At 35.4% G+C, this 16,789-nt stretch overlaps 1 protein-coding gene across 2 annotated transcripts; it reads left to right on the top strand.

Annotated features, from left to right (window-relative positions):
* Positions 1-1,332: 1,332 nt before the first annotated feature.
* On the top strand, positions 1,333-16,530 carry Hsepi (Heparan sulfate C5-epimerase). Of its 2 annotated transcripts, none has more exons than XM_053769410.2 (10): positions 1,333-1,552; positions 3,118-3,235; positions 3,715-3,851; positions 6,000-6,253; positions 7,926-8,103; positions 8,639-8,782; positions 9,079-9,213; positions 10,318-10,499; positions 12,075-12,239; positions 12,320-16,530. In XM_053769410.2, the coding sequence occupies exons 1-10, from the start codon at positions 1,487-1,489 to the stop codon at positions 12,684-12,686; spliced, it is 1,746 nt and encodes a 581-aa protein (XP_053625385.1). In that variant the 5' UTR covers positions 1,333-1,486; the 3' UTR covers positions 12,687-16,530. The 2 variants fall into 2 exon arrangements, with proteins under 2 accessions (XP_053625385.1, XP_053625384.1); XM_053769409.2 differs by having other exon boundaries at positions 3,712-3,851.
* Positions 16,531-16,789: the final 259 nt, after the last annotated feature.

The following is a 16,789-nucleotide window of genomic DNA, read 5'->3' as shown; positions in this document are numbered from 1 at the left end:
GTAACACGTATCTGTGACCATTATTTCTGTCCTACAGCTATGCGATTCGGAACCTGAGGGAAAATCTTACTAATAACACACTTATAGTGAAATACATCTCGTAAAATAAATCTTCTGTTTTATCTTTATTTTAGGAACAGCGATTGCACTATTTAGATAACGGGCAATATGAACTGTAGGTACGATATGATTACAGAGCTCCAGTGGATAACGAACTGTGAAATAAAAGTAAATCCAAGCTCGCCACTCGTGTGAGCTTGCAATTGGGCTGCAAGTGGCGGGGTTTTCAGGTTTTTGTGTTAGCAGAAGGAGGCCTTACGGGCATTTGGACAGCACAGCGGATAAGAGACACGGTTACATGAAGCGGGGGGTGGGGTAAATGTTTAACCGCTCTACATTATTTTATCACGTGTGTTAGAATGATATTTTTCTGATATGGCTTCACGGTGGCTATATCATATCTAGTCTCTCTCACATCTTAGCATTTTCACAGTTTTATTTGGGGGCTGCTTCACGACGCTGCGAATCCCGCGGTCAGCCATTAAAATTAAATTTTCAAAATTCAACTGTATGTGATTTTACACAACATGTTATTATTTCCTAATAGCTGGCAAGGCTATGCCCTTAATCATCTCGTACGACAACCTCGGGAGGGTATGGTGTAGGGACCACACGCCACGCTTTATCCAACATAGTGGTCAATCAGCTTCTTCGTGATGTTTTTCAGTGTTGCAGATATTACAATTTGAAACTACAATTTTAATTTTATTTTCGTCCAAGAACCTTATAAAATCTTTATGTATTATATATATTAGGTACACATATAGTTCCTTAAGATAAATACTTCTGTGGTACGTTGTTACTTCTACACGTATATCCATATACGTTATATTATATCCGTAACGGTCTACTATTTCCTTACTGTTTTATAAACTTTCGTTGAAACGTCAGCAACATTAAATAAATATGTTGTAAATATGGTAAAGTCAGGTTAATATACGTAGAAATAATATCAGTTCCATCTTTTATGGATATTTTCGAAAGGGTTCACCGAAATTGATAAACCGTACGCCGTATCCATTGAATAGATCGTTAAAGTACAGCTTTAACGATCTATTCAATTGATTTCTCTTGAAAATGTGGAGTCGCATGTGCAACCAGTGCACAAACGCAATACCTATACATGTAAATACACAGTAACACTCGATATTATAGTATTGGCAGATAGTTACTTTTTATCTTTGCTTTCAAATCAAAATGTTATTATGTCATATCGGATAAATAAAATGAAAAAAAAAAAAAAACGAAACAAACATGTCAACGTCAGATTGTCAGCAGCGCACGGCAACTGGAGATCGTAGATTTGTGCTGTACAGTTTTTTATGAAAATAAAATTCTTTCAGGCTAAGTATTTCGTGAAAGTTGCAATGTTATTGTGAGTTTTTATATTCTAGTGCATCAGCAATGTGATACAAGCGAGTTTCATATGAAAAGTGTTCAATTTGTGCGTTTAGAACGGCGACGGTACGGATGGAATGTCGCTGTATACAAAGTAAGTATGCTCTAATTTAAAATGTATGAGTGCTATAAGTCTACCTGTTACTTAGAATTTGAGTAGTAAATAGCAACAGTAGGCTGGGTATTGTTGTCCGCCGTGGCGTCTCTTCGCAAGCTTGTTTTTCTCGCCCACGCACATTCCAAAGGGCCTGTTTGGGTACAATACACTTGCGCTATAATTAACCTGATTTGTGGGGACAGTTTTAGACAATTATGTACATACAATTATGGATTTAGGCCTCTGTACGGTCAGTAAAAGTTATTGCCCGTTTTATGTGTTTCCAAGATGCTTTAATTAATGTTATCAATTGTATAAAAAAAAATTACCGATCATAACTGGTATGTTTCTAGCATATATATTTTTTGGATAAATTAAAATTTTATTTGTATCAAATTCAAATCATTTATTCAGAAATTAGACCTTCTCAGGCACTTTTTCTTGTCAATCTTTATATTTATAGTTATTTCTCACAAGCTACAAACTACTGATCAATCACTTCCAAGTCATTGCTGAGTTTCAGTTGAACAGAGAAAATATAAGACTTCTTCCAATTAATTGAATTGGTAAGCATTTAAGTTTATTTTCATCTCTTTTGATCACACCAAATTGAGACACAACAGATAAACAATTGCGCATTTGCACCAGTTTGTAAGGAAGATGTTAAACATAATTATGCTTGTATTATGTGTGACAAACATACTCAATGATGACTGGACATGGACAATATAAATATTGCATCTCTCAACCCAAAACATCTTGGTTATCAGTAAAGTAATTTGCAAATAAAATATTTCAATTTGTATAGCCATTATTTGCAATAATAAAAAATACACTTTTTATAATAGGATGCCCATACATATGTTATCCTATTATGAACATTGTGGCATTGTGGAAATCTTGCCTAGTAAGCATAAAGTCTCGAGGTAAAACAGACTACTGTATGTGGAGTGCTGGCAACAGCTAGTCAATCATAATCAGAAGCTGATTCAAAATACATGGTCAGTCAAGAGTTCGTGACAGATCAGTGGAAACATTATTGTCAAATTGTTACATACCATTTCATACATATATTTAGTATATAACACAGCTAATTAAGGTGAGGCATGTATCTTGTCTTTGTTTCATTGTCTAAAGACTTTCATAAAAGTTGAAAGAGTCAGCAATAATTTTCTATATATGTGAAAGAAAGAAAGAAAAATTGTTTATTTGATATCACAAACTTAAATCTAAATTATTATACAGGGATTATAGATTATATAATAATAACGATGACCTTTGACGACCTCGGTGGCGCAGTGGTAAGGTTCTAGCGACTGAACCGAGAGGTCCCGGGTTCGATCCCCGGTCGGGTCATGATGGAAAATGATCTTTTTCTGATTGGCCCGGGTCTTGGATGTTTATCTATATATGTATTTGTTATAAAATATAGTATCGTTGAGTTAGTATCCCATAACACAAGTCTCGAACTTAGCTAGCTCAATCTGTGTGATTTGTTCTAATATATTTATTTATATTTATTTATTATTTGCTAACAGTAACTGTACATATTTATTCTGCAGGCGTTAGACATGATGGTGGGGCGCATCAACCTGCGGGCGGCGCTGGGCGCGCTCTGTGTGCTTGTGATATTGCTCATGCTGTTTTGGAGCCGCTGCGGGGAGCTCTCCCATCGGCCCAGTGAGTATATATATTTTTGAACACACTATCACAAGAATATGGTTTCCATTTGTAAAATAAGACTTGTATTTTGCACATTTGGGAAGCAATTAATAATTTCAATTTGAAAAAACAAGTAAACATACCTGAATGGGTACAAAATGAGAATAAGTAGTATTTATCTCTCTTGTCAATTTTAATACAAATCCAGAATTATGGCCAAAATAAAAAGATGTCAAGCCGAGTTAATAAACTGTAATTTTCTTTGCTTCTTATGTCTGTATTATAAATGTAATAGTGTCCTTTTTTGATTGTCCTTATTTCACGTTCTACTTTGTAGAGCATTTAATTAAATATTTATTTATTTGTTGGGAGACAAAACTAAGCAGACTATATCGGCAGAGCCACAGTATGAGTAACAGTTAGCTTTTTATATATTTTATTTATATATACATATATACTTTATCCTAATATCTAAGGTATTTGTCCTCTGCTAGTAGGCACAAACCCCCTATCAGAGCGCACCACAGCGTTAGACGTCATCGAGTGTTCTATCAACACCGAGTACTCCGTCGCGTGCAAGCGGGACCGGGACGAAGTATATATACCTTTCTCATTCATCCACAAGTACTTTGAGGTGGGTCAAATTTTATTTACAGGGATCTCTTGCTCTTTAATTTTGATGTCAATACTCAGGCGATATCTTAAAATTTTGCTGGTTCTCTCTGGTATAAATAAACACGAAATAAGTTGGATTTGCATTGAATCATTTTAGAAATTCCACCCTAGAAGTTGAAATAGATATATTTTTCACAAGTTTGTATGAAAAAGTTGTGAAATATATATATATAGTCTTGTAGGCACAAACTACAGACCATTACCCTTAATGGTTTGTGGTATAGCACTTTCCAATTCCAACAAATAAAACCAGTTGCTATCTAAACCGTCTGCATAGTTATATTTATGTTGCCTGTTCTAAATTCAAATACAAGATAATGCATGTGGCCAGTATATGCAGGCCTACAACATTGAAAACATACTGCATTTTAGATTAACCTATTGCTGACATCATCCTTAATGTGACCTCATTTTCGGTTCTGTTATTATATTTGTAATATATAGGTACATACAGTATGTAATAGAGTAGATGACGAACTCTTGACATGAAAAGAAACTTTGACAATAATGGCAATTCTTTAAAAGTTATGAAAAAATAAAACCTTGTTGGCAAAAAAGCTATGTTTGTTAGAAAATATTGCGTTTATGGAGTTGACATGTTATAAAATAGTTATCATGACATGTCATGTTAAAATAGTTACAATAGTTTTTATTTTGACGGCATTGAGTTGTTTTCAGTGGGCTACCATGAAACACTAAGCACGACATGGCATCCATACGTTCTATCTTTTTTCCACGATGCGTACACTTCTTACTTCCCCCAAGGATTATTTTTCCGCAGGTAGGACTCTTGTCTGGGTCTTTCCGTGTACGATGCATACATGTTTGTATGTTCCGTAGTAGGCCCCCAGTAGTAAAATGTTTATTAAGACTTTCCAATGAAACTTAAATCAATCAGAAAATGCTGCATTGTTTTAGTATGCATTCTCAAAATATTCCTAAATATATATATTCTATCTTCATGATATTATATACAATATCCTCTGACCTTGTCATCTTGATCACCAATTCACGTGGACGATGCCACGGACAAAAGTAACAATACGAGTAAGCGATGTAATGACTTTAATGATAGCTTACAGATTACCTTATACTCCCTGTGGAATGAATAATTCCACTGACATCAGTATTGGTATTCCCACATTAATATTTAAGTAGTGAAACTTTATTTTAGTTACTATCACGCCATGCGCCAGTTCTCAGTAAATCTAGGCAAACAGGAAATAACATGAAATTACTTGTATCGTATTTGTTCATATAATGTTACCTGAGCTTGTTATTAACATGTGCAACTCACCATGCCACAGTAAATAAGGCCTTAATTATAGTTATAATTATTATATGTACCAAAAAAAGTAAAACATAAAAGTATTGTATGTATGGCACCTAAAATTTATAACAAAATTCCACAACAACAAGTTAAAGGTCTGAATATAAATTTATTTAAAAAGCACCTCAGGTCCTTGCTGATTGATAAATGTTATTATAATTTGAACGATTTTTTTAATGATAGACTCAGATAAAAATTTAGTTAATTTGGTTACTTTTATTTATTCGATTTTGTTTTGGAATGATGATTTGGGCACTCCATTTAAATTTGCACACCCGTGGACGGTGAAATATGTGGGATTAAGTTTTTCTTTTAACACCACATTGTAAAAAATGTGAACTCCTGTTTTTGCAAATAATCTTTGTCTTTGTCTTTGAAAAACAGAAACAGTGTAAAATTCTGTCTGTTATGCGTTCACGGGTAATCCGCTAGACCGATTTTGATGTGTATTTTAATTAAAATCTACGCCCTAAATTGAAAGAGAGATGATGAAAGTTTACATGAAAAATAACTTTATATTCTTTTTGCCGCGGTTGGAGCCGCAGGCAACAGCTAGTTATCCGTAATTATGTAACTAAACTTATGACGTTAATAAAGTATCGCTTTGTCGTTCTTGAAAAAAAATAAAACAAAACCAATCTTGTATACGAAATCGGTGTACACGATGAATGTCGACGATATTTTAACGGTCGTCACTTCAAATATAAAAGGGGAACCCTTATAGCATTGCTTCGTTGTCTATCTGTCCGTCTGTCAATACCCATTATATTCCATCAGGTATATGGCAAAATAACAGCGACAGATGGCGTGGAAAAATTCGAATGGTCCCATAGCTATAGCAAGATCTACCATCCTAAGAAGAAATACGACCCTCGAGGCACCTTCACCACTTTCGAAAACTACAATGTCGAGGTGCGGGACAGGGTGAAGTGTATCAGCGGGGTCGAGGGCGTCCCAGTGTCTGTCCAGTGGGAGCCGAGAGGGTTTTTCTACGCTACACAGATTGCTCAATTCGGATTGGCCCATTACAGGTTTTTTTTTTCACTACAACATCTATACTATTATTATAAAGAGGTATGCGGTTGTGTGTTTGTGACTATGTGAGCTTGTATGTTTGGGGCGGGTAATCTCCGGAACTACCGAACCGATTTCAAGAAATATTTCACCATTAGAAAGGTACATCATCCAAGATTGCTATAGGCTACATTTTATCTCAAAATTCCCACGGGAGCGAAGCCCCGGGCAACATCTAGTTAACTATAAAAACATTTTTCTATATGTAGTACTTATGTAATAGAGTTAGAATCAGAGAGGTGCTAAAAGAGGTAAACATTATTATTTTGTGACAGCTGGAGCTTGTGCTGTGTGTATGTTGGCGACATTTGTGATCCTCCCTCTCTTTCTCTCATCCTCACGCGTTTACAGCATCGTTCCCTGGTTCATTCGGGTCTGTGACGCCGCGACGCCTGGCGTCAGCGTAGAAAACTAACCGAAAAGTTTTGAAGGTTTGGATGTGATTTTACAAAATGCCTGATGTCAACCATTTTATGGAATGTTATTGTTACCAATCTGAAACAATAAAAAACAAAAACTGTACGTTTTTAATAGGGGTTAGTGCGGGTTTGTATTTCACTTCACACCTTCGAATCGACTCGAAGTGAGACGCAGCGAACCAATCACATTGCGCCATTTTGACGCAACGACAACCATACTGCAATGTGAATGGCTCGCCGCGTCTCACTTCTAGTCGATTCGATGGTGAGAAGTGAAATGCAAACCGGCACTTCGTCCTGACTGACTAGTTTTTTAAATCATATTCTTCCACAACCGTTTGTATTATTTTGGTATTTTCATATTACACGACTACAAAATCATTTTTAGCAAAATTACTCTTTGACAATATGTTTTCCTTCCGACACATAAATAGTGCAATCTCCGCTCCGAAGGTTGACTCACTCAATTAACAATCGTTTGTTAATGTAACAACCGTGAGATTTGTTTCCTGTGTAGATCTGTATGGCTCTAGTCTTCAATTACATCTCACCACTCTGTCGTTTTGGATGATATCTTGTGATAGGTGGGTAGATAGGACCTGGCTGCGTTGGCAGCAGTGAGAGAGATTCTGTTATTAGTTACAAGAAATGTGTAAGTTCTGTTGTTATTTCATGTTATTTTCTATACAAGATGACAAGATTGTGAAGTCAGTTAAAACATGGACAATCTTTAGACAGCTATTTATAGTGCTAGTACACAAACACAATGGTCAATCAATATATTCTTGCATAGATTCCCTCAAGGCCAAGGTCAAGATGGAAAATGTTGTTTTCATACAGAATAATATATATATATATATATATATATATATATATATATATATATATATACCTTAGGGCTAACACAATCGGTGTGATTAAATAAATAAATATAATAGGACAAATTACACAGATTCAGTAAGTTTTAGACTTGTGTTATGGGATACTAACTCAACGATACTATATTTTATAACAAATACATATATAGATAAACATCCAAGACCCGGGCCAATCAGAAAAAGATCATTTTCCATCATGACCCGGCCGGGGATCGAACCCGCGACCTCTCGGTTCAGAGGCAAGCACTTTACCACTGCGCCACCGAGGTCGACAAGTGATTTGTCCTTATATATTTATTTATATTCTTTATTATCCCAATTATCTTTCACAGCAAAAACGTAACGGAACCGGAGCCGAGGCGAAGGGTGCTGGACGACGGAGAAAAGTACATAGAAGACTGGATCGTGAGTAAGGACGCGTACATGGCGCGCGACTTCGACGCGGAGCTCCACACTAACGTCATGCGGTTCTCGACGTCTGACCACCCGACCAGCCAAATCTGGTTGAAGGTTAGTTTATTTATTCACTTACCAGCCAAAGATTATTTATTTGCAAAAACATGAGTTCACGTTTTTATTACAATGTGGTGTTAAAAGAAAAACTTAATCCAACATATTTCACAGTCCACGGGTGTGCGAATATAAATGGAGAGCCCAAATCATCATCCCCAAACAAAATCGAATAAATAAAAGTGACTAAAGTTAACTAAATTTTTATATGAGTGTATCATTAAAAAAAATCGTTTAAATTATAAAAATACTAGATGTTGCCCGGGGCTTCGCTCCCGTGGGAATTTTGGGATAAAATATAGCCTATAGCAATCTTGGTTAATGTACCTTTATAATGGTGAAAGAATTTTTAAAATCTGTTCGGTAGTTTCGGAGATTACCCGCTTCAAACATACAAAGTCACAAACTCATAAACGCTTACCTCTTTATAATAATAGTATAGATTTACCATGGGCTTGGGTTAGTTGATACTACAGCCTAGTAAAACAATGTTTTAATTAATATCTAAAATTGATCCTTATTATTTTAATCATAGGTGAACGTGTCCCAAGACTTCGTGCTGAGCTTAGACCTGGTGATGAAGAAGAATTCCTCGCTGACCGTTGTCCTTCAGAACAAGGAGAAGAAGGAGACCTTCTACCTGCATTATGTCACCTCTCCGCATCTGATAAAAGCCAAGGTGATTTTGGTAATTTTTTTTTTACAATTTTGCAACTTATTCTGAATTTATTTAGCCAAACTAGTATTTATCGATATGGTACATAGAGTTTTGATAAAAAAAATACTGCTAACTATCAGTTTTGCTCGAAACATTCGCGTTTCACAACCTTTGGCTCTGTCCGCCCCGTAGCGATAAAGACGTGATGCGTCAGAATTTTTTAAGTTTCATATTTTCTCTTTGCCTAACACAATCAAAGTCAATTCCAACTAAGTACTCATTGATATCTGTGAAGTAAACCTCAAGTTTCCACTTAGGGTGAACACATTTACTACGGTGTCGGCGCGGAGCCACAGTGGCGGCGCGTGACGCGCGACCTGATCGTGGACGTGCAGAAAGGCTGGGCGCTGCTGGACCGGCCCAAGCGGAAGGCGCCTAGGAATAAGTTCAAGGTATGTTGGTTCCTGAATGCGGCGGATCCTGGGCTCCGACGCTCAACGGCTGGGGGAAAAAACCGGGAAATTCTCAAGTGAAAAATAGATGCTGGTTTCTGAATACGGCGGACCTATGGACTAGAAGTATGCCAGTAGTTTGTAGCTTGTGAGAAATAACTATTTAATATAAAAATGACGTCAAAAAGTACCTGTGAAGTTCTAATTTATGAATAAATGATTTGAATTTGAAAGTATAGAATAGAAATTAGTTTCGTAGTGATAAATATCTGTTATTCATGAAAATAGTTCAAGAAAACTTTTCAGCTAAAGTATGTTTTGTCTCTGTCAATGTCAAATATTATAAAGCGCGATGGTAACAAAACATATTTTAGATTAAGGTATGCTTTAACGTTTTTATGAATAACGCGGTATTGCTGGAAATTAAGAAATAGTAAACAACTTTATCGGCCGACGGTCATTATGTAATTTGAGAGCGAGGCTCTTGTCGGTGGAGTCCCTTCCATTGTTCTCTCTCCAAAGCCGACTCCTTCACTTCTTGATACGACTCGACATCCACTTTTTCTTTAATTTGCTTGGTGTAACCATCTCTTGGTCTTCCTGGGCCCCTTCTTCCTTCCAACTTTCCTTCTATAATAATTCTGAGGAAGGCATCGTGTCGTATCAAGTGTCCTAACATTTTCACTCTTCTGTTTTCAAGATGTTTCTTTTTTCTCCAATTCGGTTAAGAACCTACCCGTTGCTGATTCTTTCTTTCCAGCTAATAACACAAATTCAAATTATTCAGAAATTAGACCTTCACAGGCACTTTTTCTCGTCAATTTTTATATTTATAGTTATTTCTCACAAGCTACAAACTACTGGCATTTCGGAACGACCACTGCTGAGAAGAAATGCCGAAAGAAACTCATTTGAACAGTGTTGGTCCCTATCATGCCAGATCGGCTTACCATTATTGTTTCTTACAATGTTTTTTTTTCTAAAAATATATAAAAGTACATAATGTATATAGTAAAGGTATATCAAAACAGGTTATGATTGTGATCCGAGTGCTATACACACCTATAATATGTTTCATAACACACCAAAATATAACCTTAATAGATTGCGAGTATAATACTGAGCGGCGTGGGAGCCATAGACAATATAACCGTGTCGTCGAGCGAACACATGTCACATTTCTTCGCGGCTGCAAGATGGCTGACGCGCCACCAGAGCGTAACTTCCGGCGGGTGGCCCATACCTGTGCGCAGGCGCATCGCGTCCCTGGAGCTCAAGCCTGGCTGGTAAGCAATATTTAATTTTAGGAGTATAAATAATACGTATATATTTTTCGGAACAAAATATCCTAATCAGAATTTGGGTTGGCTTGTTTATTGTAATAGCTTTTTTTTTTAATTTCAACAATTGTATTTCTACTAATTTTGTTAGTAAATTATTAGATGTTGTTTGAAGTCGACTATTTTTTTTTATTTCAATGGAAATACCAAAAATGTGACAGTAAAATGAGCATAACTGATTGAAATTCTAAATTAGACAAAGAGGGCGATACGGACACGAAGTCACGCATTCTCATATATGGCGTCCATACAAAACTGCGAGAGACAAATGTATAAATAAATAAATATATTAGGACAAATCACACAGATTGAGCTAGTCCCAAAGTTCTAGACTTGTGTTATAGGATACTAATAACTTAACGATACTATATTTTATAACATACCTATACATATATAGATAAACATCCAAGACCCGGGCCAATCAGAAAAAGATCATTTTCCTTCATGACCCGACCGGGTATCGAACCCGGGACCTCTCGATTCAGAGGCAAGCACTTTACCACTACACCACCGAGATCGTCTAAATTAATTGTTAATTAATTTTTAAATTTAATTTAAAAATGTATAGTTTACTTCTTTTCAGTTTTTTTATTAGCTCCCGTTCCGACTCATATTTTAGCTGTAGCATCGTTAACACTATTTTCATAATTTGTTGTCATTCAGAATCAGTCAACATGCCTATTATATCGACCCATTACGTCGTTAATGCACATATTGCACCACCAAATCACACAAACCATTTGGTTTGAGGCTACTATTAATTTTATTGATATGTTCAATCGTATGACTACTCGATTGCCAAGCAAATTGTTACTTTACTGTACCGTCGACAGCATGTCGAGTTGCGTGTACCTTTACGTCGCGATAATAATGGCTATTTTACAATGAATTTGGGTTGATGTATATGAAATAATATTGATAAATTGATAGTATACTATTCCAACCGGCGTGTAATTGTATTGATGTCGTATGCGGGCTATTGTATTGGTTGTTTTATGTGATTGAATTGAAATACTAACTGCAACGATAATTGATTTATTGTAATATCAATATCATGTACTAGTGTATAGTTCTTTTAGAATTATTACAATGTCCAGAACTAACACACTTTAAATTGTTTACTAATTGTAAATGTATGCCAGTTGCCTGAAATAAACTCTTTGTTTTATTTATTTAGAAGCCTTGGTTAAAGTCATTATGGTAGAATCCGTGTGATATCCCTGATGTTCCATGCGTCATAAGTCATATCCTATCAGATGAGGCGCGTACCTACTCGCCTGCTTCACTATCATCACTACATAGTATAATATAAAAGAAGGTCGCTTTCTGCTCTGTCGTCTATATGTATGTTTAGATCTTTAAAATTAGGTAATGGATTTTAATGCGGGTTTTTAGATAGAGTGATTTAAGACGAAGGTTTAGGCGTATAATTTATTATGGATTACCCGAGGAAAACTGGGACGGGACACTAGTATTTATATAAAACAAAAAATTAATGGAAACCAAATTGATTGTCACCAGGTACTCGGCAATGAGCCAAGGTCACGCGATCTCGGTGCTGTCCCGCGCGTACTCGCGCAGCGGCGACGCGGAGTACGTGCGCGCGGCGCGGCGCGCGCTGCAGCTGCTGGACGTGCCCAGCCGCATGGGGGGCGTCAAGGCGCTCTGGATGAACGAGTATGTGTGGTGAGTGTTACACTTGCACTCTTTGATTCTCGAAGTACGCGATTCACAACACAATTTCAAATCATTGTTCCTTCTGACAGGTATGAGGAGTATCCAACAACGCCATCGCTCTTCGTGCTAAACGGCTTCATATACACGCTACTAGGTTTGTATGACCTCCACATTCTCGAGGGCAAGCCCTCCAGGTCCCAAGCGAAGAAAATGTTCGACGACGGTATGACGTCACTCAAAACTTTACTACCGCTGTTCGACACCGGCAGCGGCAGTTTCTACGACTTAAGACACGTGACGTTAGGTGTGAGCCCTAATATAGCTCGTTGGGACTACCACGCGACGCACGTCAATCAGTTGTATCTTCTGGCAGGCCTAGATGATGACCCTATATTGATTAACACCGCGAAACGGTGGGAAGGATATATGCAAGGGAAGCGCGCTGCGCACAATTGAACTGACAGCAGATGGCGCTGTTGCGCTGACGTTTGGCAGTTCTGACAGATCGATGAATGAAGTCGGTTTCGCATTTTGGATTCGATTCAAAATTGTCGAAAATGGAGCGTTAGCTGAGCTGATATTTGCTCTAATTTAATGGACAGGTTAAGTTTAGAATGTGAATTTGAAGTGATTTTTGCTCCGACATTGTGATTGTTTAAGTTCTCAGGATGAAACCTGCGAATTTGAAGTAAGGCTGATTCTTTTTGCAGTTTGGTGTTGATGGTCAAATGTCGGGTTTGTACATGTACTTAACTGACTAACTTAATAAGTAGTGAAATTTACACCTTGGTGGGTACAGTGAGAATATGTTTTTTGTTATTAGCAAAAGTGCTAAAAGACATCTGTTCTTAGCTTATATAGAATTCATCTCCTAACATGACTGTTATCAGGATGTAGGAGAAAACAGACTTTATTTCAATATATATGTAACGTTGATAATAAAGTGGCTGTTTTTCACATTTAAGTTTCTGTAAATACGTATGTAGTATAATTTTTTGACAGGCCGAATAAAGTTGGGTTTATTTTTCCACTTTATCCTCGAATATGAAGGACGTTTGGTAACTTTTGTATAAATTGAAGTACAAAATAAATAAATTCCTTGGACTACAAAATACATCGGATTTTACCTAATCTTGATTACCTAGTAACAAGTTAGGTAATGTTTATCTACTGTTGTATTTATGGCAGAAGAGAATACATACAATTGAAATATAGTTTGTTCCGATCAAAAAAAAATACTTTATAAACAATCTTGAAAGAACTTTTAAAAATATTTTTTTAAGGCACAATAAATAATTATATATTAAGCATTCTATACATAAATTTAGCTTATACATTTTGATTAGTAAGTAGATAATTTCATATGTTAAAGTTTATTTCCATTTTAAGAATTATATGCATTGGAAATACACTAAAATATTGTTTAAAGGTATTTTTTTTTATTGGAACAGACTAAAGACATTAATAATTTAATATTGTAATCTTTTTATTAGGATTTCTCTTCGTGCATACAGAACTGGATAGTTATTAAGCTACAATGCATCACAACATTTTGTACTTAATTGTGTAGGTAGTAAGAATAATTTTCTTTTAACGACAAAGGAATTCGTCATATCATTGTAAACACATATACATAGATAATTATTTCTCAAACGCTGTATATTTCGAATTAATTTATTTTTTAAATTCTGCCAATTTCGTTATCAACGATTTATTATTGTTTTATTTTTAAATATGCTAATGCCATTTGAAGAACACTTGTTATTTTAAGTGCAAACTGAAAATATTTTATTTATTTATTATTGAGTTCTAATTTCGAATAAAAACCGTAATAAATAGTAAACGTTATGCTTAAGCCATTTTGATCCAATCAGAAGAATCTTTATTTGTTATAATTGTTTGTTAATACATATTTATTAATAGTAATGTGAATGAAAATGATGGTTTACAGGCTTAAACTGTTCTAAAAGACTAATATTAAAACTAACCTTTTTTTGTTATTTGTTCTATTAGTATGTAATATTACATGAATATAGTTAAAACCTTTATTAGCAAACCCTATAATTTTCAGAATATAATCGTGAACATTATAAATTAAACTTTTGTTATAAGGAAATCGAAAAATGCTAATTTGTATAATTTTATAATATTTTTTAAAGCTTAAATCAATGCATTAATTGCAAAATATCCTAATATGTAGATTCCGTTCTGAGATCAAATAACTGTATTTTTTATGTTTTTAAAATCTTGACCGTAAGTAGTATTATCTGTTATACCTGCATATATATTGTGCCAATAACTTCTCTGCTTACATACTCAATAGAATCATATATCTTGCTAATATTTGCACAATTGCCCCAAAATAGATCTTTTTAATAAATTTGTATATATTATTTTCTCGTGGACAGGCTGTGAGCCGAAAGCACAAATTTTATACGCAATTGTCACGTCAATGTCTTAAAGTATTAATCGCACAAAATATAGGTACAGTGGTCATTTTCCATTAGTCATTTCTATTGTAGTACCACATAATTAGGCAATAGGGGGCTAACGTGAGATAATCATGTAATTTTAGAACAAATCAAATGTTATGCTTTTTCAACAGACATTTTGTCTCATTATTCTAAATTAGAACCATGCCCCATTGATCCGTTGCGCTCCGGCGTCCTCCATCACGTTGACATCCGTCGACGGACAACGTAGAAATTGTATGGAGATTCGACGCACAATCATTACATTAATTACATACAAACGCATCTCGTCGAAACCTATAGAAAGTAACGGACGTGTTGCGTCGTCGCAATAGAGCACGACTGTGTATTGGGGTTTGGCTCTTAAGTGATAGTGACTTATTGAATCATTGTGTGTTGCGAACATGTTACATATGTAACATTTAATATTATATAATTTAACATTATACAGTCTAGCCATATATACTCGTACATCGCAAGCTGGCTAAATAGAGTGAATAGTGGTGTAACGACCTTCAATTTGTCATTTGTACTGAATACTGATTTATAATAACAACATGTATATGGCCATGTAAGAGCTGTACAGTACTACCGCATTTATAAGTTACATCGGCAATATTCGACGGCGCAGAATAGCGCGTCCTACCGCCGAATCAAACCGGATACAAACTCAATAAAATAACGATCATATTACTAGGACATAAGTCTTAAAATAAAAAAAAATATTCGTCGACGGCGCGGACTCCAGACATGGCGCGTACGCGTCAGCCAATAGCGGACAGCTCTGTTCGCGGGTAAACATGGCGCGCTCTGATTAGCTAAAATATTTACAAAAATTAGATTTCTGCGCAGGTACATCGCTATCATAACAACAGCGACTATAAAATGAACTAACTTTGGCAAAAGAAATATAAAGATATTATACGTATGGTGGCCCCCTCGACTATGGTCTTGGCCTTTAAGGCTTGTTTGAGTTGAAATCTCGAGTACAAAAATCTATATTAATCTTATTGACAAGACTGTAGTCTGTACATTTGATGAGCGCTTAAGACGATTTACGCGTATCAATATACCCGCAATTATGTTGTATCAGGAGTTATTTGCTTTATGTGTGCAAAGCAAAATGATCTTTGTTATTTCGAAAATAGTCTTTGTCTGGTTGTCAAAGTATTTGCATGTTATCTATGTCGAATAATTCACAATGTTTTTCAATAATAATAATGAATAATGTCATTTTCTTGTTTCTTATACAACATACTATTTCTTTCTATCTGAAAAGTCATTTATACAAAACGCAGGGAAAGTTATAAGAATTTTCTTTTTTATTTTCGAACACAAATCTACAGTGTAATTTGTTAAAAATAAAGACGATTTTGCTTTAGGCGGTAATAAAGCAGATAAATCTTTTGAAATTATATCCTTTATCGTAGGTCTTTTAGAAACTATTAGTGAACATTCCAATATAAATGAGCTTATTAATAAGTAGTTATTGTAAATAGTTCGTTATCGCCTATTTTATTGTTTAATTTATTGTTTTTTTTTGTAATGAAAGCGTGGGAGATTATTGTTAAATGAAATTTTGAGGTGTACTTGAAAATTATGGTTGTTTTTACGTAATCATAAGAAATATACTTATTAATTCATTTCCGACTTTAAAGATGTGATAAAGTAAAAATGCCGTAATTTTCAGGCCCATAACGCCCTCTTCTGAATGTTTATGAATAGAATGTGACTGATAGCTGTATACAAGAATGCTCTGTATCTATAACATGAGTAGTTGTAGAATTAGCGAATGCACTTGTGGATGACAATAAATCGTCTCAAATTAACTTCACGTTTTTTATTTTTATCATTCTTGAAAGCGGATTCCAGAATTAATGACCGTAAAACGCGTCTTGCGCTGCGGCCGTCCATTATCAATCATGTGATGTTTTTTTAGCATTTTTAACTTTTGTACATGAACTGAAAACAGCACTCCTTTTTCTGGCAGTCATTGTCTATACTATTATTATAAAGAGGTAAGCGTTTGTGATTTTGTGAGATTGTATGTTTGAGGCGGGTAATCACCGAAACCGATTTCAAAAATTC

The sequence above is a fragment of the Plodia interpunctella genome, chromosome 3 (genome assembly GCF_027563975.2).
Source record: "Plodia interpunctella isolate USDA-ARS_2022_Savannah chromosome 3, ilPloInte3.2, whole genome shotgun sequence".
In the NCBI taxonomy this organism is placed as follows: Eukaryota; Metazoa; Arthropoda; class Insecta; order Lepidoptera; family Pyralidae; genus Plodia; species Plodia interpunctella.
The sequence above is the reverse complement of the archived record's forward strand: the minus strand, read 5'-3'. Positions and strand labels throughout refer to the sequence as shown.